This window comes from Rattus rattus, chromosome 5 (assembly GCF_011064425.1).
Source record: "Rattus rattus isolate New Zealand chromosome 5, Rrattus_CSIRO_v1, whole genome shotgun sequence".
Lineage (NCBI taxonomy): Eukaryota > Metazoa > Chordata > Mammalia > Rodentia > Muridae > Rattus > Rattus rattus.
Window position 1 is genome coordinate 54818298 of NC_046158.1, and position 21084 is coordinate 54839381.

At 43.6% G+C, this 21084-nt stretch overlaps 1 protein-coding gene across 6 annotated transcripts in view; it reads right to left on the reverse strand.

Annotated features, from left to right (window-relative positions):
- The window catches only part of Znf385b (zinc finger protein 385B), a 301336-nt gene that overhangs the window by 68675 nt on the left and 211577 nt on the right, over positions 1-21084 (reverse strand). For 4 of the 6 annotated variants that reach the window (XM_032903545.1, XM_032903544.1, XM_032903549.1 and 1 more), the window contains exons 3-4: positions 8684-8722; positions 3916-4026 (exon numbers count right to left, since the gene is read on the reverse strand). In XM_032903545.1, the coding sequence (XP_032759436.1) occupies positions 3916-4026; positions 8684-8722 (150 nt within the window). The remainder of the gene's footprint in view (positions 1-3915; positions 4027-8683; positions 8723-21084) is intronic. The other 2 variants (XM_032903546.1, XM_032903550.1) reach the window with 1 other exon arrangement.

Below are 21084 nucleotides of genomic sequence, written 5' to 3' on the forward strand. Positions count from 1 at the left end.
TCTCCCCCAATAAAAAATGCTCAGTTAGAGAGCTCAGTTATGCAGATTATAGCGCCATCACTAAACACTGGGAACGCATAGATGTCACAATTCTAAGTTTGCCATCCAGATTTTTGCGGTTCTATTGCCTAGAATCTAAGCATGACTCAGAAATCTCATTACTGTCTTTGTTCTCCTCAGAGCTGGTGAGCGGTGACAGGAAGCTGGTGGTCCTCCGCTAACTCATGTGCAGCTGTCCCGCCCGTGCTAATGCACTTGAAAAAAATGGATGACAGGGAGCACGAACCACAGGGGTGAGAGGCTCTGCAGTGTAGAGAGAAGAGTCTCACACCTCCCCCAAGTGACCCATGGAGCAGATAAGTTTTTTACTTTGTTGGTTTGTTTAGTATTTTGGTTTTTCAAACAGGGTCTCATGTTGTACAAGCCTCACACCTGCTCTTTAGACAAGACTGGCCTTCAACCCCTGGCCCTCCCTCCTCTTCTTCTTCTTCCTCTTCCCCCCTCCCCTCCCCTCCTCCTCCTCCTCCCCTCTTCCTCCTCCTCCTCTCCTCCTCCTCCTCCTCTTCCTCCTCTCCCTCTCTCCTCCTCCTCCTTCTCTTCTTCCTCCTTCTCCTCCTCCTCCTCCTCCTCTTCCTCCTCCTCCTCCTCCTCCTCCTCCTCCTCCTCCTCCTCCTCCTCCTCCTCCCCCTCCTCCTCCTCCTCCTCCTCCGCTCTGGGATTGTAGGTGTGTGACCATAGCTGGCTTCTGTGACACAGTGGAAGTAGAATTCTGAGGTCTTAGCTGTCCTATCTGTAAGGCAGATGTGTTTGTCCTGTTCTGCTAATGGCCATGCCATGGAGATTGTTTTTAATCACAGAGCTGGACAGGTCCATTTAGTTCCTGTCACAGAAGAGAAAACCAAGGCCAGCAGTGTGGGCATCATTTTCCAAGTTCAGAACCAGAACCAGAACTTAAGTCTGTGCTCAGCAACTGTTTTAAAAATTTATTTATTTATTTATTTATTTATTTATTTATTTATTTATTTAATTTGACAGTGTCTATGTAGCCTGTTTGTCCTTAAATTCTGAGGGACCTGTCCCCCCTCCCTCTGCATTCTGAGTGTGGATTAAAGGTGTGTGTCACCGCCCCTGGCCCTCCAGGACTCAATGAGTGGGAGACCGGCAACCTGTCCTAGTTTTCTGTGTAAGGACAGACTCCAGACAGACACAGTGATATCATCTGCTGGTAGAAGCTGCTTCTTCGGAATGTCCTACCACCATCCAGGAGGGGTCCAGTCAATCCTTGGACAAAAGTCAAGTGATGAAATAGTACTATAGGAGCAGCTGCAGATTTAGAGGCAAGACCCCCGGATCCTAGTTCTGCTGAGTACTGACTATGAAAATACACGCAGCACTCCTAAACAGGAGACACCCCACACGCTCACCTAGAACAAACAGCCACGGGACACACACACAGACTGCTGTTGGGTGCTAAGTAACAGAGTATGGGACACGGGCACAGAGGCTGATGACATAGCTTTCTACCGCTTTCATAGGAGACCATCGCAAGCTAAAAGCAACACAAATGTATTACCTTGTAGTTGGTCATCAGAAATGGGATATGTATCTCTTTGGGCTAAAATGACCGCATCTGTAAAACTGACTTCCCTCGTGGGGCTTTCTGCAACCTGTGCACACTCCTTGGCTTTTGGAACCTTCCTTTATCTACAAAGGCATCAGTGAGCAAACAAATTCTCCTCATAGTGGACCATCAATAACTGCTTCTTCTGTCTCCTTCTTTTTAAGGAGCCCGGTACACTGGGCGTATGAGAATGTGGTGGGTGATCTTTCCATAGAGACAGATGGTACCACCTTTAATCCCATCTGCTAACTGACTTCCCCTTTGTGATGTAGGGAACATATTAAGAGGATACAAGCATCTTTGTCTACCACACTTGCAAACAAAGGGATTTAAGGAACACTCTACGTTGACAGAGTAGCTTGTGAGTGAAGCACTGTAATGTGATGTGGAGAGGTGGCTGCAGGGTAAAGTGTCGTCTGCCTTGCAGGCTTGAGGACCTTAGCATACCCGGAAGTGTCAGGTGTGGTGGCCCTGTGCTGGGGAGCAGAGCCACTCGGATCTCTGGAGCTCACTGGCCAGATAATCTAGCCAAAAAGATGAGCTCAAGCTTTAGTGAGAGACCCTGTCACAAGAAAAAGGGGGGAGGGTATTGAGGAAAACACCTGATATCAACCTCTGACCTTCTCACTCTTTCTCACACGTGTGCATGCATGCCTGTACACACATGCACATTTAACACACACATACACGTTCATGAACACTGTAAAACTAAACAAGCAAAGGCAGAGAAAAGTTTGTTATCTGTATGTAAGAAAAACGGAAAGATACTCGCATTTAGATATAGGTCCATAAACAAATGCTATCAAGTTATATAAAAAGTACTAAGGTATTGATAACATTTATGAATGACAAATAGGGGTTGAGAAGTTCTAATGGGTAAGGTTTTTAAGATTTATTTAACTTTATGTGTATGGGTGTTTTCCCTGTATAGATGCAAATGCACTAGTGTGCAGTACCCATGATGGTCAGTAGAGGGTGCCAGTCCCCCTGAAATTGGAGTTATGGATGGTGCTGGGAATGGAACCCAGGTCCTCTGCAAAAGCAACGAGTACTTTTCACCACTGAGCTATCTATTCAGCTCCAAGATGGAGTAGTTTTTCAATTGATTACTGTAAATTTTATAGTAAGTAATAAAATCATGAAGTATAAAAATCTCCGAAATTTATGCATCTAAGGATTTTTCATTCTTTCTTATGTGTGGCTGGCTAAGTGGCTGACTTTTAACAAAAGGGAAGGTTGGGGGGGTTGGGCATATTCACTCTGCTGCTCTCTTTGCAGTTTGGGGAGTACTGATAGTTCAGGGATGCGGAGGTGTCAAATGAATTAGCATCCTACTTCCCTCTGTTTACTCAGGTTCATTTAAATTCATTTTATGAGGTACTGAACGTTCACTAGACTTTGGTGGGAATCACACTAAATATAACTTTTCACATCCCTTCTCTTCTTTTCCAGTAGTGTAATTCCGTTGTCCTTACTGTGTAGAATTGCATATGTGTATGGGTGTTTTCCCACACCATGGTATCTGTGAAGAAGGATGTCTGTCTCTCTGTCTCTGTCTCTGTCTCTGTCTCTCTCTCTGTATTTCTAAAAGCACATTAAATCTGCTTTTTTGCAAAATGCCTTTTTGAGTTCAGAAGCTTGGGAAATTCCACAGCCAAGATGCAGTCCTCAGATTCCCATATGCAGTGGTAACTGACCTTATCTGGTAGTTGAATAATACCAAATGTCTATTGTTATTTATTTTGCGCAAATTATATATATGCACATTTAAAAATCTCCTTAGATTTTATCCTCTGCTTGGTATCTTTTTAGCAGAATGTCTGTGTTGGCTAGTTATAATAATTTTTCCCTACATTTCTATGAAATGGAAAATAACTTGTACAATAAGTATTTAGTAAGATTGAACACATGCATGAATCATGTTAGTTCCTGTCAAAGATAACAATGGTCTCCCTCAGCATTCACTGAATTCTTTTTCGCATGTTCTAATTTTCAAGTATTTTTGATAAGGAAATAGAATTGATGGGATCAAGTATAGAACAGTACAGGCAAGGCTGTCTGTGCAGAGAGTGTCTTCATTTTCAGGATCAACCACTCGTCCTAACGTTGGAATTTGAAGCACTGAATCTAAACGTTGGAATTTGAAGCACTGAATCTAAGTCACTTGGCAACCGCCAGGAGGAAGCAGTGCTCAGCTGCCACAGAGCGCGCATGCGTGAAGAGGCTTATTCGTATTCAGACCAATCAGCATCAGCTCCACACACTTCAGAGAGCGACACAAAGGTGGTACTTACATCCGAGTTAAAGCGAAGCTGACAGACATTACAAGAGATAACTTGTTTCTTCTTTGGGGGAATGGAGACTCCAAACGTGTGGTTAATGACTGCTTTCTGCACGGGGTCCATCTGAAGAGCAAATGATTAAAAACAAAAAGTCAAAATCACCTTCAAAGGAGAGACAGCACTGCGGACAAGACGAGCAGAAACTACTCCTACTTCCCGGCTGAGGCTACCGTTCATCAGTAACGAACGCTCTTGTCTCCGGGATTGGGAATAAAAACATAAGCAAAACAAACCTGTTTGAAGTGGTAACGCGGAGAGGACCACAAGAGAATCACCACATGCCTCGCGATCTAGGGTCCGTGAAAGAAGGCATGAGCTATCTCAGAGTCTACTCTCAGAAAACCAAAGCCCCGCGTGTTAGCGTTAAAATTGAGCTGTTAGTTTTCCGTGGAGGAAGCGATAATGCTCCACCGGTCTCGGATGACCTCAGTGACAGTTACCACAGATATATTTAACTTCCTAGGTTTTGATTTACGGCCAAGTTGTAAATGTCAGGCTCTCACTACAGATCAAAAAGTGTGTACTCTTTATTTTAAAATAATTTATTAGCTTTCACGTTCTATGGATCGAAACTCACTGTTCTGGAAAGTAGATTACAAATGAACACACTCAGATGCATGTAAGAGATTGGCTAATACGCAATCCTTGTTTAAATATTGATCACAAGCAAGGTTTTGATTTATAGCCTGTGACTCCTTTTGGCTTGCATATAAAATATACATATTTGGGGAAATACAGTAATAAAAGTATTCAGCCACAGAAAAACGCATGGTGTAGAGCTGTCACGCTTAGGAAAAGTAAGGATTCTATTTGCAGAGCAGATAAAAGGAGTAGGTGGTGATTCTCTCACACGGCCCACGAGCTAATCCCCAGCATTAAAATCAGACAACTGGAGGTTCACAGAACAATGCAGATGAGAAGCCAAGAGCTACTCATCAACAGGTGTGACTCGAACAAGGACAGGTCAACTGACACCGTCACCTAGGAAATCTCCCCAGCTCAGAGTCTAACATTGGATTACTTGATGACATTTGAGAGACAAGAAATAAACACCATCGCTGATCATGTCTGTAAATCAACAAAGTACAGCATTAGCACCTAGGAGAGCTTATGCAGAGCACAAAAGAGGGCAGAATTACTGTTGTTATAAGGGACATTCAACGGGGATGGGGAGCACCCGAGAAGTCAGTGGAGGGAGGGTAGAAACTAGGTAAATACAGTGTACTTGCGTCTGAAATTCTCTGGAACTAAAACTTCAAAGTCGTTGAATTAGCCTGCTCTTTGTTACAAGTTTAAGAGTTGGGAGAAGTGACAGTAAATGAATTACCACTGAGGAGTGGTGGTTTGAATGTACATTCTCTGGAGTGGTAGAAACGGCCTCACATCCTAACCTAGGGCTTCACCACTGCTAGTCAAGCACTGCCACCGTGCTACCTTGACAGACCTCGACTTTACCGCATGAGAATTAGACAAAACAGAACGAGGCTGGGCGAAAACAAACCATGAGCAGGCAAAGCAAATCCCACAAGACCAGGGAAGACGACACTGGGTATTTATTTTATCTGCAGATGCATACATCTGAACACTTTCTGATGGCCCCTATGGATATATTAGCACAGCAGTTTGTATTGGGCTTAAAAATAAAACAGGCTAATAACTTAATTGGCAGCATTAAAATGCCCCCGATTTTAAAGTTAATAAAAGAGCCTTTTGCTGAGATAGTTTTTATTCTTAGACTTCCTGTTGACGTGTGAAACACAAGTAGTGACATTGTGTGGGTATCTGCCATACACTAATTCATGCATGCTACCGTGCTCACCTATGCTGGAGGTCTACACTAATGCTTCATCTTCTGTAAGGTGCTTTTGAAAAGACATAAATAATAATATCCTGCAAGCCATATCTACACTGTACATTTCCCCAAATCCCTCATTTTAAAAATGTATTTAAAAATAATCCTAAAAATAAAGTTGTCCATTGCTTAAAATAAACGCACACGTCTTGGTTTTACCTGTGGTATGACACATGAGCACACATAAAATACGAACTTAAAACATTCTACTTTAAGATTTTTATTAAGCCGAGATCATTCGGGGTGGATCCAACACAATCCCTGAATAGAAACACTCCCCTTAAATTCTTATTTCTAAGAACTCCTAATATAACCGTGTTCTGTTCAAATCTGACACTGGTGTGACCTCAGCCTGAAAACGTTGCCTCCTCTTCTCCATCCCTAAGGGAAAGTCATGGCTGAACACTCCAAACGCAGAGGCAGACAAGTCTCCCGCCACCCGCGTCCCAATGCATGTTAAGGAGGTCCATGCAAGACACTGGCACCAGACTTGGCTTCTGCAGTGTATACAATCCTAGATTTCCTCAGAGGCCGTTCAGTTGGGACAGCAGCTCTAAGGGCTTCCTGGTTTCCTGGATTGCTACCTTCGTTCGAACGACTTGCAGCTAGCCATCTCAGAGTCTCCCCGCTGTCTCAGACACTCTAGCTTCCACTGGAACGTGACTGGTCTCCTTACAAGCATTTCCAGAAAGCACCCATGTTCACCCCTTGTCTTAATCCCTTCTATCTTTCTCGTGGATGACGTCTATTTTGGTGGTGAACCCCAAATGCCAGTCAGGACTGAGAGATGCCCAGGGGATGAAGCACACCTCTGTGTGTGTGTGTGTGTGTGTGTGTGTGTGTGTGTGTGTGTGTGTGTGTGTATGGGCCCTTTCCAGAGAGGACCAGCTAAGGGGAAGAGGACCCACACTAACGCAGGTGGCAAGGCTCAATAGGCTGTGACCAGGGTGGAGTTGAAGAACAAGAAGGAAAGCCTCCAGGACCGCCTCTGGTTTCTCCTCTCGCCCATCAGGACACAGCTGCTGTAACAGACTGAAATCCGAATGAATCTCTCCTCCCATGGCTTCAGTAGAAAATGCCCCACTCGGGCTCCATGTTTGATCTTTCACTGGTGTCATTAAGGAGACAGGCCTCGCTGGCGTAAGCGGACCCCTGGGCACATGGTGCCGAAGGCTTTACCTGGCTCCGGATCCCCTCACACCCTGCTTCCTGTCTGCAATGACACACGTAGCCTCTGCGGCACCATCCTAACGCCACAGTGTTTTGCTTCATCTCAGGCCAGAATAAACAGAGCCAAGGACGGTTGAGAAAAAAAACTAAAAACAAAACAAAACAAAAAAACCCCAAAAAACAAAAACCTGTGACCTAGAATCGAAAGGCTGCTCTTTTAAAGTTGTGTTTTCTCTTGTGGGGACAAAGAGGAGCAATACCTGTGGATCCCCCGCCTCTGTTGCTTCCCAGGGTGTTTCCCTCAGCAACAGAGTCTGAAACAGCTACAAGCACAGGTTTCTAATTCAGATATGGTTTGTTGGTCGTGTATTTTTTTTTTTTTTTGTTGGTTCTTTTTTTCGGAGCTGGGGACCGAACCCAGGGCCTTGCGCTTCCTAGGCAAGGTCGTGTATTTTAAAGGCTGTAAAGGGGTGTGGATGCTCCGGTTGCCCAGCCTGTCTGATCCCTTGAAAGAGGTGCTGGTGCTCCGGGTCCTGCCATCTGACCTGGAACGCCTAAACCCTACGGGCGAGATTTAAATTTGCAGCATCATAAAGAGGTTTTCAGATCTTTAAAACATAGAAAGTGATAATATTCCAAAGTTTTGTTTCACGTCCTCCAAGACATTCTAAAGGTGAGATGGAATGATCACTAGCATACACACTTTTTTTGTTTGTCTGTCTTACTAGTGGGATGCTCTTCCTCTACAGTAACCTGCTTCACGGGGCGCACAGCGCACAGGGACATGATCACCGGCGCACAGTGTCAGGGCTGCTGCCATCCTCCCTGGAGGGACGGAGAACCTTCAGGGCTCATGGGGCTTATGGGGTTCACGAGCCTTCATGCTATCCTCTCCCAGGTCTCTCCCTCCCGCAAGATTACTTAAGGAGTAAGCAATGAACGTGGTTGAGAAATTGTTTGCAAATTGCCCAGGGTGCTCTTGAGTGGTGCAGTTTATAGGCATTATCCACGTGGTGGGAAGGACCCCTCAGGGCACAGACGCCCGTGTATCGCCTACAAGAGAAGAGTTCCTGGTAGTTCAGCTTCCTCTGAGTCCCGCTCACTCCTGTAAATGACTCCAGTGCGCCCATTGACAGATCTGGGACGGTAAAGTTGGACAGAGTGTATTCCTCAGCACCTGGGCTGTGGAGATGCTTCCTAACATCGCCCCAGAAAGGCACACAGCAGTGGCAATTCTATTATTCACACAATAATATCCGGAATAAATAATGCATCCTAGATTAATACATTCTCATAAACCTTGCAATGTCAAGTAATTAAATTTACCAACTAAACATTACTTATATATATAATATAATATAATGATGGCTTCACATATACAATATTAAGGTAAATTATTGGAAGAATTGCAATTACACACCAAAGCAATATTTTAAAAGATTTAATTGACAGTTCATGGGCATTTAATTGTTAAAAAACGAATATTATTAAAAGTATAGGATTTAATTTTAAATGACTGAATGCTTGTTACTTACTTAGACCAATTTAGTTTATGCTATTTCAATTTACACACAAAAAAGTCTGGGGATGGGAAAAATTATGATTCACTGGAAAATAATAAAAACAAAGCTTTCAAAAGGAAAAAAACAAACAAGTAAACCAAATCCCTGCCACACTCCAGCTACCAGAGTCCCTTACCTGGAAGAATTTATTGGTCCCAAATAAGCCTCTTCTTTTCTAAAAAAAGTAAAAGTTAGAAGTGACCATCTGGTACTGTGAGTAGAACGCGCACATCCACACACATCGACATGTTTTAGAAACCCGTTTCTCCCGCTCATGTGCGTGAAGAAGCTGGAACGCTCACTACCTACAGAGTAGCGAGACTGAGCGCTCTGCGGTGCGTCTAATGAAAACACGCAGACATGAAAAGCAAAACCTATCAGTGCCCATTAAGTGGTGGGTGATAAAAACGGATGGGGTGGTGGCCGTCATCGGGAACCGGGAAGGCAACCGGGGGCCACGGATAGGAGAGCTAACGGAGCTGGCCCCACTACCCGTCTATGACATTTTCAACATCAAAACAAGAACAAACATCTCTTTGGTAAACTCGTCAAGATCGTGAGGCCCACAAACCTGCATGAATATTTTTTTAAAAAGCCACTACTTTCCCTGAATATAGCAAAAAGTAATTTGCAACTGCACGGGCTAAGCAATCAGATGCAAACGGGTGGCTGTGGAGGGACCCAGACACAGAGAGGTAGTAGCACACAGGCTGCGCCGTGGCTGCCTTCCGCCGAGGATCGGCAGGGTCTCCGGGGCAGCAGCTCAGGACTGGATCATATTTTAGACACTAGATGGTTCTCTAGACGTCAATAGAATCAGACATTTGTTCAGCCATCCCAACACTTTTCAAGAGGCCGAAACTGAAGCTGCATCCGATGTCTTTAAACAATTTAGCTCTGGAGGAAGGCTGTGACTAGGAAGAGCCCCCGTGCTACCCTATTAAGTAGGGGGTGTTGTTCAAGAATTATAAAGGACTTTCTTTTATCCACTGCTGTTCTTAAGGCAATCTCACCTTGAAACCAATCATGTATTTTTGGTAATGTTCTTAGGGATTGTTGGGGGTGGGCAGTAATGGGAGGTGGATGGGGAGGGAAACACCCATATAGAAGGGGAGAGGGAGGGGTTATGGGGCTGATGGACAGGAAACCGGGAAAGGGAATAACATTTGAAATGTAAATAAGAAATATCCATTTTTAAAAATAAAAATAGAAGAAAAAAGAAAAGAAAAAAAAATTTGGTAAGCACAAATTACCTACACAATTCAGTAAGTCCATTGCTATTAAATACAATTAGAAGCCAGGGGTTCAGTATTAAGATATATGATATGATAAATATATCATCCATCCACTAAACATCCCTGGAGTTCTACTGTGGTTCAGATGATGTCCCAGTCTGCATGGAGAAATGAGTCAAAGATGAGAGAGAACATAGCTTTAAGGTTGAAATGTGATGCTGTACATAGTAATTAATTGGAATCTGGAGGGTGAAAATCACTATTGAGCAAAATAAGAGGATATGGAGAAGAGACAGAAAGGAAAATCGGCCCTTTTCTATGCTCCTTCCAACCTTGGGCTCTATGCTCCCTGTCTGGTCTTCTCATCCTTAGGGTATCCAGGAGCCTCCTCTCACTGTGTAACTTCAGTGTTGACCTGCATGGCTACTTGCTTTGTAATTCCTTCCCCTAGCTGCCCAGTGATGCTGACAGACAGCCGGAAGCACTGGTGAGGTTACTCTAGCTCGGGTGCATGGAGAGGTGAGCTCGTTATTCTCCACCAGCAGGCGAAGAGGACCACTTATAATTTTCCCCCACACAGAAGAATAATCCTGGACTCGGAGAAATGCAATCGCTGTTCATTCTCAAGTTCTCAAGTTCTGGAGTCAGGCTTCATGCTTTGGGCAGGGGTCTCTGTCCACACCCCCCCTAGTGGAGGGACACTGCAGTGGATGGTGGGGACCATACATCACATTGGCACAGCATGAGTCTAGAGCTTTTAGAATCCAGAAGGCAGCCACCCATACAGGTGTCTCGGAAAAGTGTCCCTGACTTCTCTTCTTGATTCTGTCTGCTCTTAGTATACCCTCCCCCGCTTTTATTGAGTAACTTTTGGGAAGCCATATAAAATTCTGGATTTTCTGCCCTCTTTCTGAATTGTAGCTGTCCAAACAGCATGTAGACAAACACTCTAAACATACTTAAGAGATTACTAGTTGGCAGAGGGCAGTCATCTTTTGCACCTGTCTTCCCTTTGTTACAACAAAGAGGACTTTAGTTACTAAACCCCCCGGTTTAGGACCTTCTGGAAGTTTGGCTAAGCATCAGCCTTTTAACTGTGACATTATCAAATTACTGGAGTACACAAAGACTAACCATTCCTTTTCATCCCTTTCTTTCTCAGAATCAGACTTAGGGGGAAAAACTGTGTGACAAAAGAGTCTCATTACATTTCAAATATTCATGAAACGACACATTTAAAAGTGATGCCTGCATTACTGAAGAGCAATCTCTCTCTAAAGTTACTTCAAAAACAGAGACATGAAAGTACAAGGAGGGCCTTCTTGGGAACGAGTGTGTCAGTGGGGGAGAGAGCATGAGAGGGGGTGATGGGTAAAATGACTAAAAATGACACATGGATGAAAGTGTCAAGAAGCAAATAAACACCTTTAGAAGGCCTGGTCTCTCACTCAGTTCGGTTTGGATAAGGGAGAGAGCACAGGCACAAGTCCACTGACAAAGACGGCTTGGCAGAAGGAGAAATATTCTTGATCTATTTTGAAAAAACATTTTGTAAAGATGACTAGTCTGCATTTTCTAGTAGTTTTTCTAGAATCCCATACAGAATATGCTTAAACTAATTTTTTTAGGAGTTAGGATTCTTAGAGATTAAGATTTTCCTTTAAATAATAAAATAAAATATTGTAAGATAGAACAAAAACTCGATGGAGTTGACAAGACCAACAAACAGAAGGAGAGGGGATCAAGACAAGGCACAAGAATCAGAAATCCACTCATCCACACTCAGGAATCCCATTGATAACTAGAAGTTATCACACACACGCGGAGGATCTGGTGTGGACCGGTGCGTGCTACCTCAGTCTCTGGGAGCTCATCTGAGCTTTGACCATGTTGATTTAGAAGGCCTTGTTTTCTGCTGTCCTCCACCCCCTGACTCTTACACTCTTCCCACCTCCTCTTCAGCAGAGTCCCCTGAGCCCTGAGGGGAGGGATTTGATAGAGACATTTCTTTTAGGGCTGAATGTTCCAAGGTCTTCAACTTTCTCCGTAATAGAGACACCCAGCTGTGGGTCTCAGTATTTGGTCCAGCTGCTACTGGAGGAGACTTTTCTGATGATGGGTGAACAAAAGGTACTGATCTAAGCATGTGTGTGTGCACATATTCACACATACAATATATGTGATATATATGTACATACACATATATATATGCATATGTGATATATGATATAGTGATAGATATCACATATATGTATATCAGGATGTCATTAATTGCTCTCTCCTTCCTCTTCCTCTCCTTCTATTTTATTTATTTATTTATTTATTTATTTATTTATTTATTTATTTATTTATTTATTGAACAGGGTTTCGGTCGGTAGTGCAGGCTCATCTGGAACTCACTGTGCAGCCCATGTCAGCCTTAAACTCATGGCCATGCCCTGACCTCAGCCTCCCATGTGCCTGCTGCACAAAGTTCAGCTCAACAGAGCACTTTTAAGCTGCTCTGAGTAGAAAGAATAATTTTGAAGGCTTACTTCCAGGCGGTCTTGTTGCTCTTCTGTTACCGGGAGATGTCGTATCGTTAGCCATGTGCCTCTTACCGGCATCAGCCGTCTAATCTGACAGCAGATACTTGTATGTAGCAAATACTGTCACTACATATATAAAACGCTCTCTTTTCCTGGCTGCCCACATGCCCGGTGATTCCCCACGCTACGGAAGATCAGAAGAAACGATTCAAAGTTGTGCGTGTGCTGCCGTATGACTCAAAACGCAGTGAGCTTTTATAGAGTTCAGTTTAAACGGAGAGACGGCCAACTTATCCCTGTGAAGATGCAGCTCCCGCCTACACGCACAGCCAGCTCTGCGGGGTTATTGATGATCGTATGCAAGTGTTAGACAGCCAGACTAAAGATCGGAGATTCTGTGGCCCAGGATTCCCGTTCGGGGTACGTGTGTGCATGCCAACGGTCTGACTGGTTGATTCGATGAGGGCATTAAGGTGCCGAGCTGAGCTCCAGAGGCAATGTCTGTTTTCCTTGTCTCCGGTCTTAAACAAGTAAATGTTGACATAGGACTGAAATCATTGGGAAAGGAAGTGTTTTCCCAGTTAGGGTACAAAGGACATTCTAGAAAGGTTCTCATTTTACTCTCAATGTTCCTATAATTAAAATAATTTCTGGTCAAATCATAACCACAGGATTGAAGAGATCTGTGCTCATCTGCAAAGACACCGTGACAATACTTCCTATCACATTGCTACAGTAGGCTTTTGAAAGAAATGAGAAAAATTAAAGAATCTGCAAAGGAGAAGAAACTTATTTGGGATCAGTGAATAAACTAATGAGAATTTACCTCGGTTGCAAAATTTAATAGCTCTGCATGAGAAATAAAATAGTGGGAAATAAGATTAATATTTTCTTATCCCCCAGAGAAGTTACTTCCTTTAAAGTATTAAGTTTTATTTTTCTCAATAAAATATATTAACATTTTAAAAGTGCACGGTTGACAGTGAACTGTATGACACAAATAAATACCTACGATGTTGTCACAGTTCACTGTTCAGAGTAATGACAACAGGAATTGTTCTCACCAAGAGAATGCAAAATAAACACACTGTCTCCTGCGTTGTCTAGTATTGGGTCTCCTTGGGGTGAAATAAAACAAAACAATCTGTACATATGTAATTTCAGGAGCTCAGAGTGAAGAATCTTTTCATTTGAGGGCAGTGATGAGTGATTGTTCTGTAACGTACTTAAAGAGAGCTACCCTAATGTTTGGAAGACGGGCTAGATAGAAGATCATCTTGAAAACTGGCTTCCTCCCTCCCCCCTTCCCTGCCTCCCTCCCTCCCTCCTTCCCAGTGCCCTCCTCACTCTGATGCCCCCTCAAGACAGTCAAGGTTTCTTTACTGAATCATTTGCTCAGCTATCACTAGTTTGGCTGGCCACTGAACTCCCAAGATCCACCTGTTTTCAGTCCCCCACACTGGGGTCACAGGCTCGTAAACAGCTATTCCTGGTCCTTTATGTGGGTACAGGGAGTCAGAAATCTCTCAGGGCCTTGTGCTTGCATAGCAAGCATTCTTATTTACTGAGCCATCTTACCAGGCCCAGAGAAAGCTGGCCTTTTCTTTCCAAAAATCAACACTTGAAAGCACTCCCAAATATATCTATTAATTTCCACAACAGACAATTCAACGTCCCAGAATAAGTCTGAGGAATATTATTTAAAAATAGAATTCCTCATTATTTTAAGGGGGCTAAACCTGCACGCATGACACCTGATCCTGGGCGATGACGCTGGCAGCTGCGGTTTACGTATGACTGGTGCAAGATCTCCACATTCCTAAAAGCGAGGATGTTTGCTTGCTTTCTGTATAAGGGCTAAGAAAACAGCACAAGGGCTTTCTGAGAGACCAGGGAGGTAATCACTCCTGATTTAAAAATCAATACACCCATGGAACAGCAGAGCACATGAAAACGACGTCCTTTCAGAAAACGTTCTGCCTAAACTAGCTGGACCACTGCTCAAGACTCAATGTGTACAGCACGGCGCTGGGAGAAATCCAATCCATAATGCAGAGCGAGAGGAGAGGAGACAGAATGAGAACTCCTCTAGGCAGGAACGAGCGCAAAGACTGAACCACGGGCCTGTGTTACAGATTCTTAATTCTAAAACACGGGCATTTCCCTCTGTACACGGCCAATAACGTAGCCGATGCTCGCACTGAGAACACGGCAACAGAGCTGTGGCAGGGAGTGTTCAGTCTGAAGAGCAGGTTCTCGTGTAGTGGTAACATCTCCACAAGTATCTGTGTTACTGCGTGGCCTTGTCCAGTCTAGAACTTGCTTTGCAGACCGAGCTGGACTTCAAGAGACAAGCTGCCTTTGCCTCCTAAGTGCAATGCTGGGACTAAAGCCACACAACCGCCGTACCTCAGCACGCTTCTCCGTCTAATTCTGCTCCAAGTCCTAGAATCCCCCCATCTCAACAGACTCCTAACTGGAAATTCAACACATCGACACAACGAAAGAGGAATTCTAGTTGAAGCAGGTAGACCAGACTGGGTGCAAACCGGTATGGTTTTTAACTTGAAAGAGGAAAACAAAACAAAAACAACAACAAAAAAACAAAAACAAAACAAAACAAACAAACAAACAAAAAAACAGATATTTTGAGAATTTAGTGACCTGCGCAAACCTCTTCCACTGTTGCCAGAAGGAGCAGACAAGAATCTAAGACACCAGGTAGTTTTATTGATCTATTATTTCTTCCTTCCTTTTGGTGAATCTTGGATGAACGACAAAGCCAAAATGATAACAGAACAGCAGGCAGAGCATTACATGCATTTCCACAGGGCAGGCGGCAGAGAGGACGTGACTTACAGACGGGGTATGGCCATCAACACCATCTTCCCTGTGACCTTCTCCAACAAGGCTCTACGCTTTCTAAAGTTTCAAGAACCTCTCAAAACTGTCCCCAGTTGAGGACCAAGCATTCAACACATAAGGCTGTGCAGACGTCTCCTATTCAAAGTCTCCTGGTGGCTCATTGAAAGCCACAGGTACCGGAGTATTAACTTTAATAACGCCTGCTCCTCTCTCTGATGGCGAACAAAGGAGTGCACTCTCAGAACCGACCGTGTAGCTCTTTGCAGTCCCACCTTGTCAAACAGAATGTTTTAGGATTTTAATTGCCAAATAATCCCTGAGTGGTTTTATGGACAGGGACTATCAAAACTATTTTTTATTGTGTTTTCCCGTTCCCATTATCCCTTTGTGTGCTGAGTACGCGGGCACTCGCCAGCTCGCTTCAATAGAAAACACCTCTGGTTCAAGTTTGTTTTTCCATTTATGTTATAAAAATATACAATGGTTGTAAGGGAAAATAAAGAGCTGTGATGAAAACGCCTCACTTTGCTTGCAACCGTGATAATTGCTTTATTGAATAAAGCTTTGTTAATTGTATAGCCCGACATCCAAGATTTGTTCATTTGACTCGAAATTATTTTACATAAATGCAAGGAGGCAAGTTAGTTCAATCTAAAAGTAGTTCTAAATAGAGCCATCTTCGTTTTCTAAGTCTGTAAGAGAATATGCTTGTTTCCAGGGAAAGAAAATCTATCATCCAAACTTACTTCAGATATTCATGAAGCCCTCTTTCTAAAGAGAGCCGCCATGAAATAGGGGAGAGGGGCTCCAATGAACAAATTCACCAAATTACCAATCCATTTCTAATAAAAAGAAAAGCAGGGACGGGGTTGGAAGGTGGCTCGGCGACGACTGAGTTCAGACCCCTAACCCTCATGCAGAGTGACAGTGCAGGGTGTAATGTGCTTGTAACCACAGCACTGGAGCAGGGACGACGGGCACAGCTGACCAGTTCCGCTAGTGGACGAGCAGCAGGTTCCGTTTGACCCTGTTTCAAGGATACTTGACCCTTACGTCTGGCTTCCACACGAGCATGGATGGGTGCACACCCTGCGGATTGCTACACATAGACAACGACAATTAAAGAAAGGAAGAAAAGGCTTCATGGACAACGAGGTAAGTTGTTAGGAAGCACAGCAAGTGTCTCTCCATCACAAAAGACTTAGCAGTTTAGTTGGAGCACGGGGGCACATGCCTGTGATCCCAATACTTGGGTGGTAGCGGAAGGGTGATGGCCATGAGTTCAAGGTTAGCCTGGCCACACATAAAGCAAACCAAAAGCTTGGCATTTTGAGGAAAAGGGTATTTAGAATGTATCTGTGCAGTAGGAAGATTTTCAGAAATGGTCCTAAATTTTTTTTTTCATTTCCTGAAGTGAGTTCTTTCAGGGTGCTTGGTCACAGGATTCTTGGTCCTCTAGTCCTTGAGGCACTCGTCTGGAAATTTTATTGACCACTGTGCTTCTCCCGTCACGTCTAACATGTTTACTAAAATTGGCCAAATATCTCTACTGGTAATACAATTCCCTTCATTTAAAATATTTTGTATAATTGTCATGGAATCACCAAATACCAGCCAGACAACAAAATCACCCGTAATCTCAATGACTGGCAGTTATCAAAATACTTGAGTGTGACCAGCCCTCCTAAAGCTAGGGTTAAAAGCTATCCTCCAGGAATCAATCATGTTCTCAGCAGAGAAGAATATTTCAGGGATGTGAAAGCTGAAATGGAGACTATAATCTTTTGTGATTACCCTTGAGGCTGAAGTGAACGCAAAAAGGAAAGTCTATGAATTGCTGATAATTTCCTGAGATGACCCACTCCCAGGAAATTCTGATATTACTCTTGCACCGTAACAAAAGGACTGTTCCCCAGACGTGTGGCTTCAAAGAACTCCACATCTGGGGGTCACGAGAGCTACTCATCCATTATGGGCGCCAGGCCTGGGAAAAGGCAGCTCTCTCTGAAGACAATGGAAGGTCTGATTGCACCAGGCCTCATCAGCTGTGTGGTACATACTGTCTTTTCTAAAAAGTTTCGGTTTTAGAATAACTGATTTAAAAAATATATCCGTTTTAACTTACAAGAGTCCAAAGACTGATGCATTTTTCTGCTGCCCCTAAAGGTTTTGTCTAGTACGTATCTCCCTGATTAATTTTTAAGCTGATATTTTTATTTTGATGAAAAAAATTGTTGTTATACACATGAACTTACCCTGAAAGTCTGTATCATACTTAAGTGAGAGGCAATTACTCAGAGTTTGGGTGATTTAAATTCAGGAAAGAATGTGTCTGGAGAAGGGAAATGAGTCAGGTAAAAGTGGAGGGCTGAGGGAATTCTCGGAATCAAAGTTCACTATCAGCGCGTGAAGGATCGCCTGGTCTGTTGACTGTTCCTGGACCTAGTTAAATCACTTCTTCAGTGGCCATCCCTAGTTGTGGTTTCACTAATGAACGATGTGAACCAAAGGTTTCAAAGCCATCTTTTTTTTTTTTTTTTTTTTTTTTTCCATAGTTGGGGACCGACCCCGGGCCTTGTGCCTTGCTAGGCAAGCCCTCTACCCCTGAGCTAAATCCCCAACCCCAAAGCCATCTTTAAATGAGTGAAAACACCATCATCTTAGCGTCCAATGGCAAAGTCTCACAGGGAAACAGCTCTCAGCTTCCCAAGTAATTTTAAAGAAAGACAGAGTACAATCAAATTAACTGTATATTTTTTTATCCCCACCCTCCACCAAATACATCCTCTCCCCGGGCTTTCCTGAATTCACCTGGGACCATCTTCAGAGCTCGGAGGAAGTCAGGCGAGTCTGGTCTGTGTGTATGGTCTGCCATTATCTCAGCCGACTGAACATACCATGAAACCAGGGACACGTGTTTAAACTAGAGCGTTCATTCATAAGCTCAAGTTCTGGGCCCCACGCATACAATCGCTATCTCCGATAATCAGGGTTTCTCTAAGGCATGAAGCCAGCCCCAGCGGTGAACAGTGTTTACTCACCGAAGTTAAAGGGATACGAGGGATTGAAATGCTACTATAAACTATGACTATTTGTAAGAATGCTGCCTTGCTATATTGAGTCACTCTGTAACCATCTAATACGTAAAAGCATTTTAAATAATTCAAACTATTACTGGGACATGTTACACGGCATTCTGCTCGCCACCGAAATAAAAAAAAAAAAACAAACAAATTTAATGAACTCTAGAAATTTCCTAAGTACTCAGCCATACTCGGTTCTCTATAAATATGGCCGCCAAAAACTTTCATTATATAGTGATTTGGATAGGGAGGTATTATCATGTCTGGTTTTAAGATGGAGAAAAATGGCACAATATGGCCTTCTCAAGCTCATTCCTATGCTCTGCGCAGAAAACAGAGCCCTCTCCCTCCTCGCTCTCACACAGACCCTGCCTTCCACACCAGCTTGACCTAGACTCAGGCTTTTCCACAGAGCCAGTCATGTGGAGTCGGTCCTCGGGTCAAAGATGGCTTCTCCAAGAGGTGGAATATAATGAATTAGCGAGTGCCTAGCCTTATAAAGGACACACAGCAGTGATTGTTTATCATTGCTGTGTCTGGTAGCTTCCTCTCCTTTTGGGAGAAGCATCACTTAGAGCTTCACCTGGCTCTAGGATCTTCTTACTAGAGAGCAAACCTGTCTTCAAATACAGTATTTTCAAAGGGAGAAGGCTCCCTTTGTCTTCCTAACACTGTGTGCACAGGGGAGGCCTCTCAGCTTGACTCTGGAAGGATTTGTCAGGCACTTAAAATTCTGCCCCATGTGAAAAAGCTGTGCGAAGTGTGCGTGCTTCAACTCAGCTTAGGTGAGGTGGAGGCTAGCCCTTGCTTATCTCATTCTTTTCAGGTCTAGCCCACTCTGCTGGAAGAAACAAGGATTCTGTCAGATATCTCTGAAACATGCTAATGCCCTATGACTCTGAGTTCCACGGAAATGAGGTGCCATTCATATAACTTATTTGTCACTTTTGTTTCAAGCATCTGAGCATAAAGAGGAAGTTATGAAAAACTACAGCCAAAGCTCAATTTGTGAAAAAGTCTTTCCCCAAGATTCCTACTAAGCTTGCAGATGTGTTTTAACTTCACAGATTGCTAAATAGCTCTCCAATTCATCTTTAGCACCCTCAATGCAGCCATAAAAGCTAAGAGACTGGAATATTCCACAGCGTGCTGCTCATCTGCAGAGAGACTTAACGCTTAATTCTGAGCACCAGAATCAAGGAGGAAAAGACAGAAAAAGAAGAACAAGAAAAAGCAACAAGCAAAAAACCCGGTTACTAGATGGGCTCCCAAGCTTTTGGGGAACCACCACAACCAATCCCTGAGCGTCTGACTCAGAAAACCCTTTCCTGGGCGGTAGAGAACGTTTTATGTACCAGTGTTTCTCTGCTTTCTTACTGTTTCCCACTTTATCACAGGCACACAAAGGCTTGGTGACTGAGACCAGCTAACAATAGGCCATGCTATGCAGGTAGCTGACCACTTTCTAGTTGGATTTAAGGCCTGCTACGCAGCAGGAAATGCATGTAAATGTTCATTTAAATTACGGGGGGAAATACTTTAAGTCTAGCCAGGAACTGTATTTAAGAACCATGATTGAAAAAATAGGGTTTGAAAAAATTAAAGTTACAAAGAACTTTGGTTCTTGGGAATTTGGTTCTTGGTTGGGGAGCACACAGGCGTCATGGATTAACCTATGACTATTATTCTGCTAAATGGACCTAAGTATCCAAACGCTCTCTAACGCCAGATTGCTACATCCATAGGTCGGTGCACCTCTTAGATCTCATCAGAGAAGTTTCTTAGTGCAGTGGACCATGGTTAATGCCCAGGCTCACAACAGGTCAAAGTTTAGGCAGTACATGTTGATGGAGTGCTCAGCCACAAATAGGTCATTCATTTCAAACTCTCTTCTCTATTCCCACCCTGCTGCCTGCTGCCTACTGCAAGGCTCAGGGACCACTGCAAAGGTCCCTGGAAAGACTGGAAGAGCTAAGAGTCAGAAGACAGGGTGAAAAGCTATCCTCTGGACATGACAGGACCTCCATGCTCATAGACCCTCAGCAGCTATGGTTGTCTACGTATGACAGGCACAAGATCAAGGCAACCCACATTCTAGTGTGGAGGTAGAAGGGATTCTGGAGCCCATATCCCTAGCTGAGGAGCTGCACACAGTTGATGGCTTTTAGAGGAGAAAGGGAAAATTTTCTTTAAGTGGCTTCCTGGTACACTGATCATACTCCAGTGGATGGCCCCATGTCCTGAATTATATGAACAGTACAAATTGGGCTTGATGGTTTTATATATATATTACATGAAACAAAAGCAACATAAACTTGGGAGTGGGAATGGATAGGGAAGGAGTTGGGGAGGAGTGGGGCAAATACAATGAAAATGTCTTATAAAATTCCCAAATTAATAAATTGTAGTTTTTAAAAGAACACAGCTGGAGGTCTCTTCTTTTCCTAATTATCTAGAAAGTTAAGAATACACTGAGACTATGAGTTTAGAGTAAGATAAAGTTTTAAAGAAGATGGCCCAATGTAGACACTCTTTCCAAGGTGACTGTACTCTTGAAAAATGCTGACCTGGGGCAGTGCCAAGGCTGAGAACCTATCTTGCCAGAAAAACCTAGTGAACCCTCCAAGTACACATAATCCTTGAAACCCTAGCACTGAAGATTCAGCCCAGAGCACGTGAGTCTGAGACCTCAGGAACGAAAGGGGCATGGGAGGAGGACACGGCAGGATGGAGCTGCAGAGGTCTCTTCCTAGGCTCCCATACCTCACAGGGACCATCAAAATCGAGTCAGAATCTCCAGGGAGCATATGGTGAATTTCTGCTAGA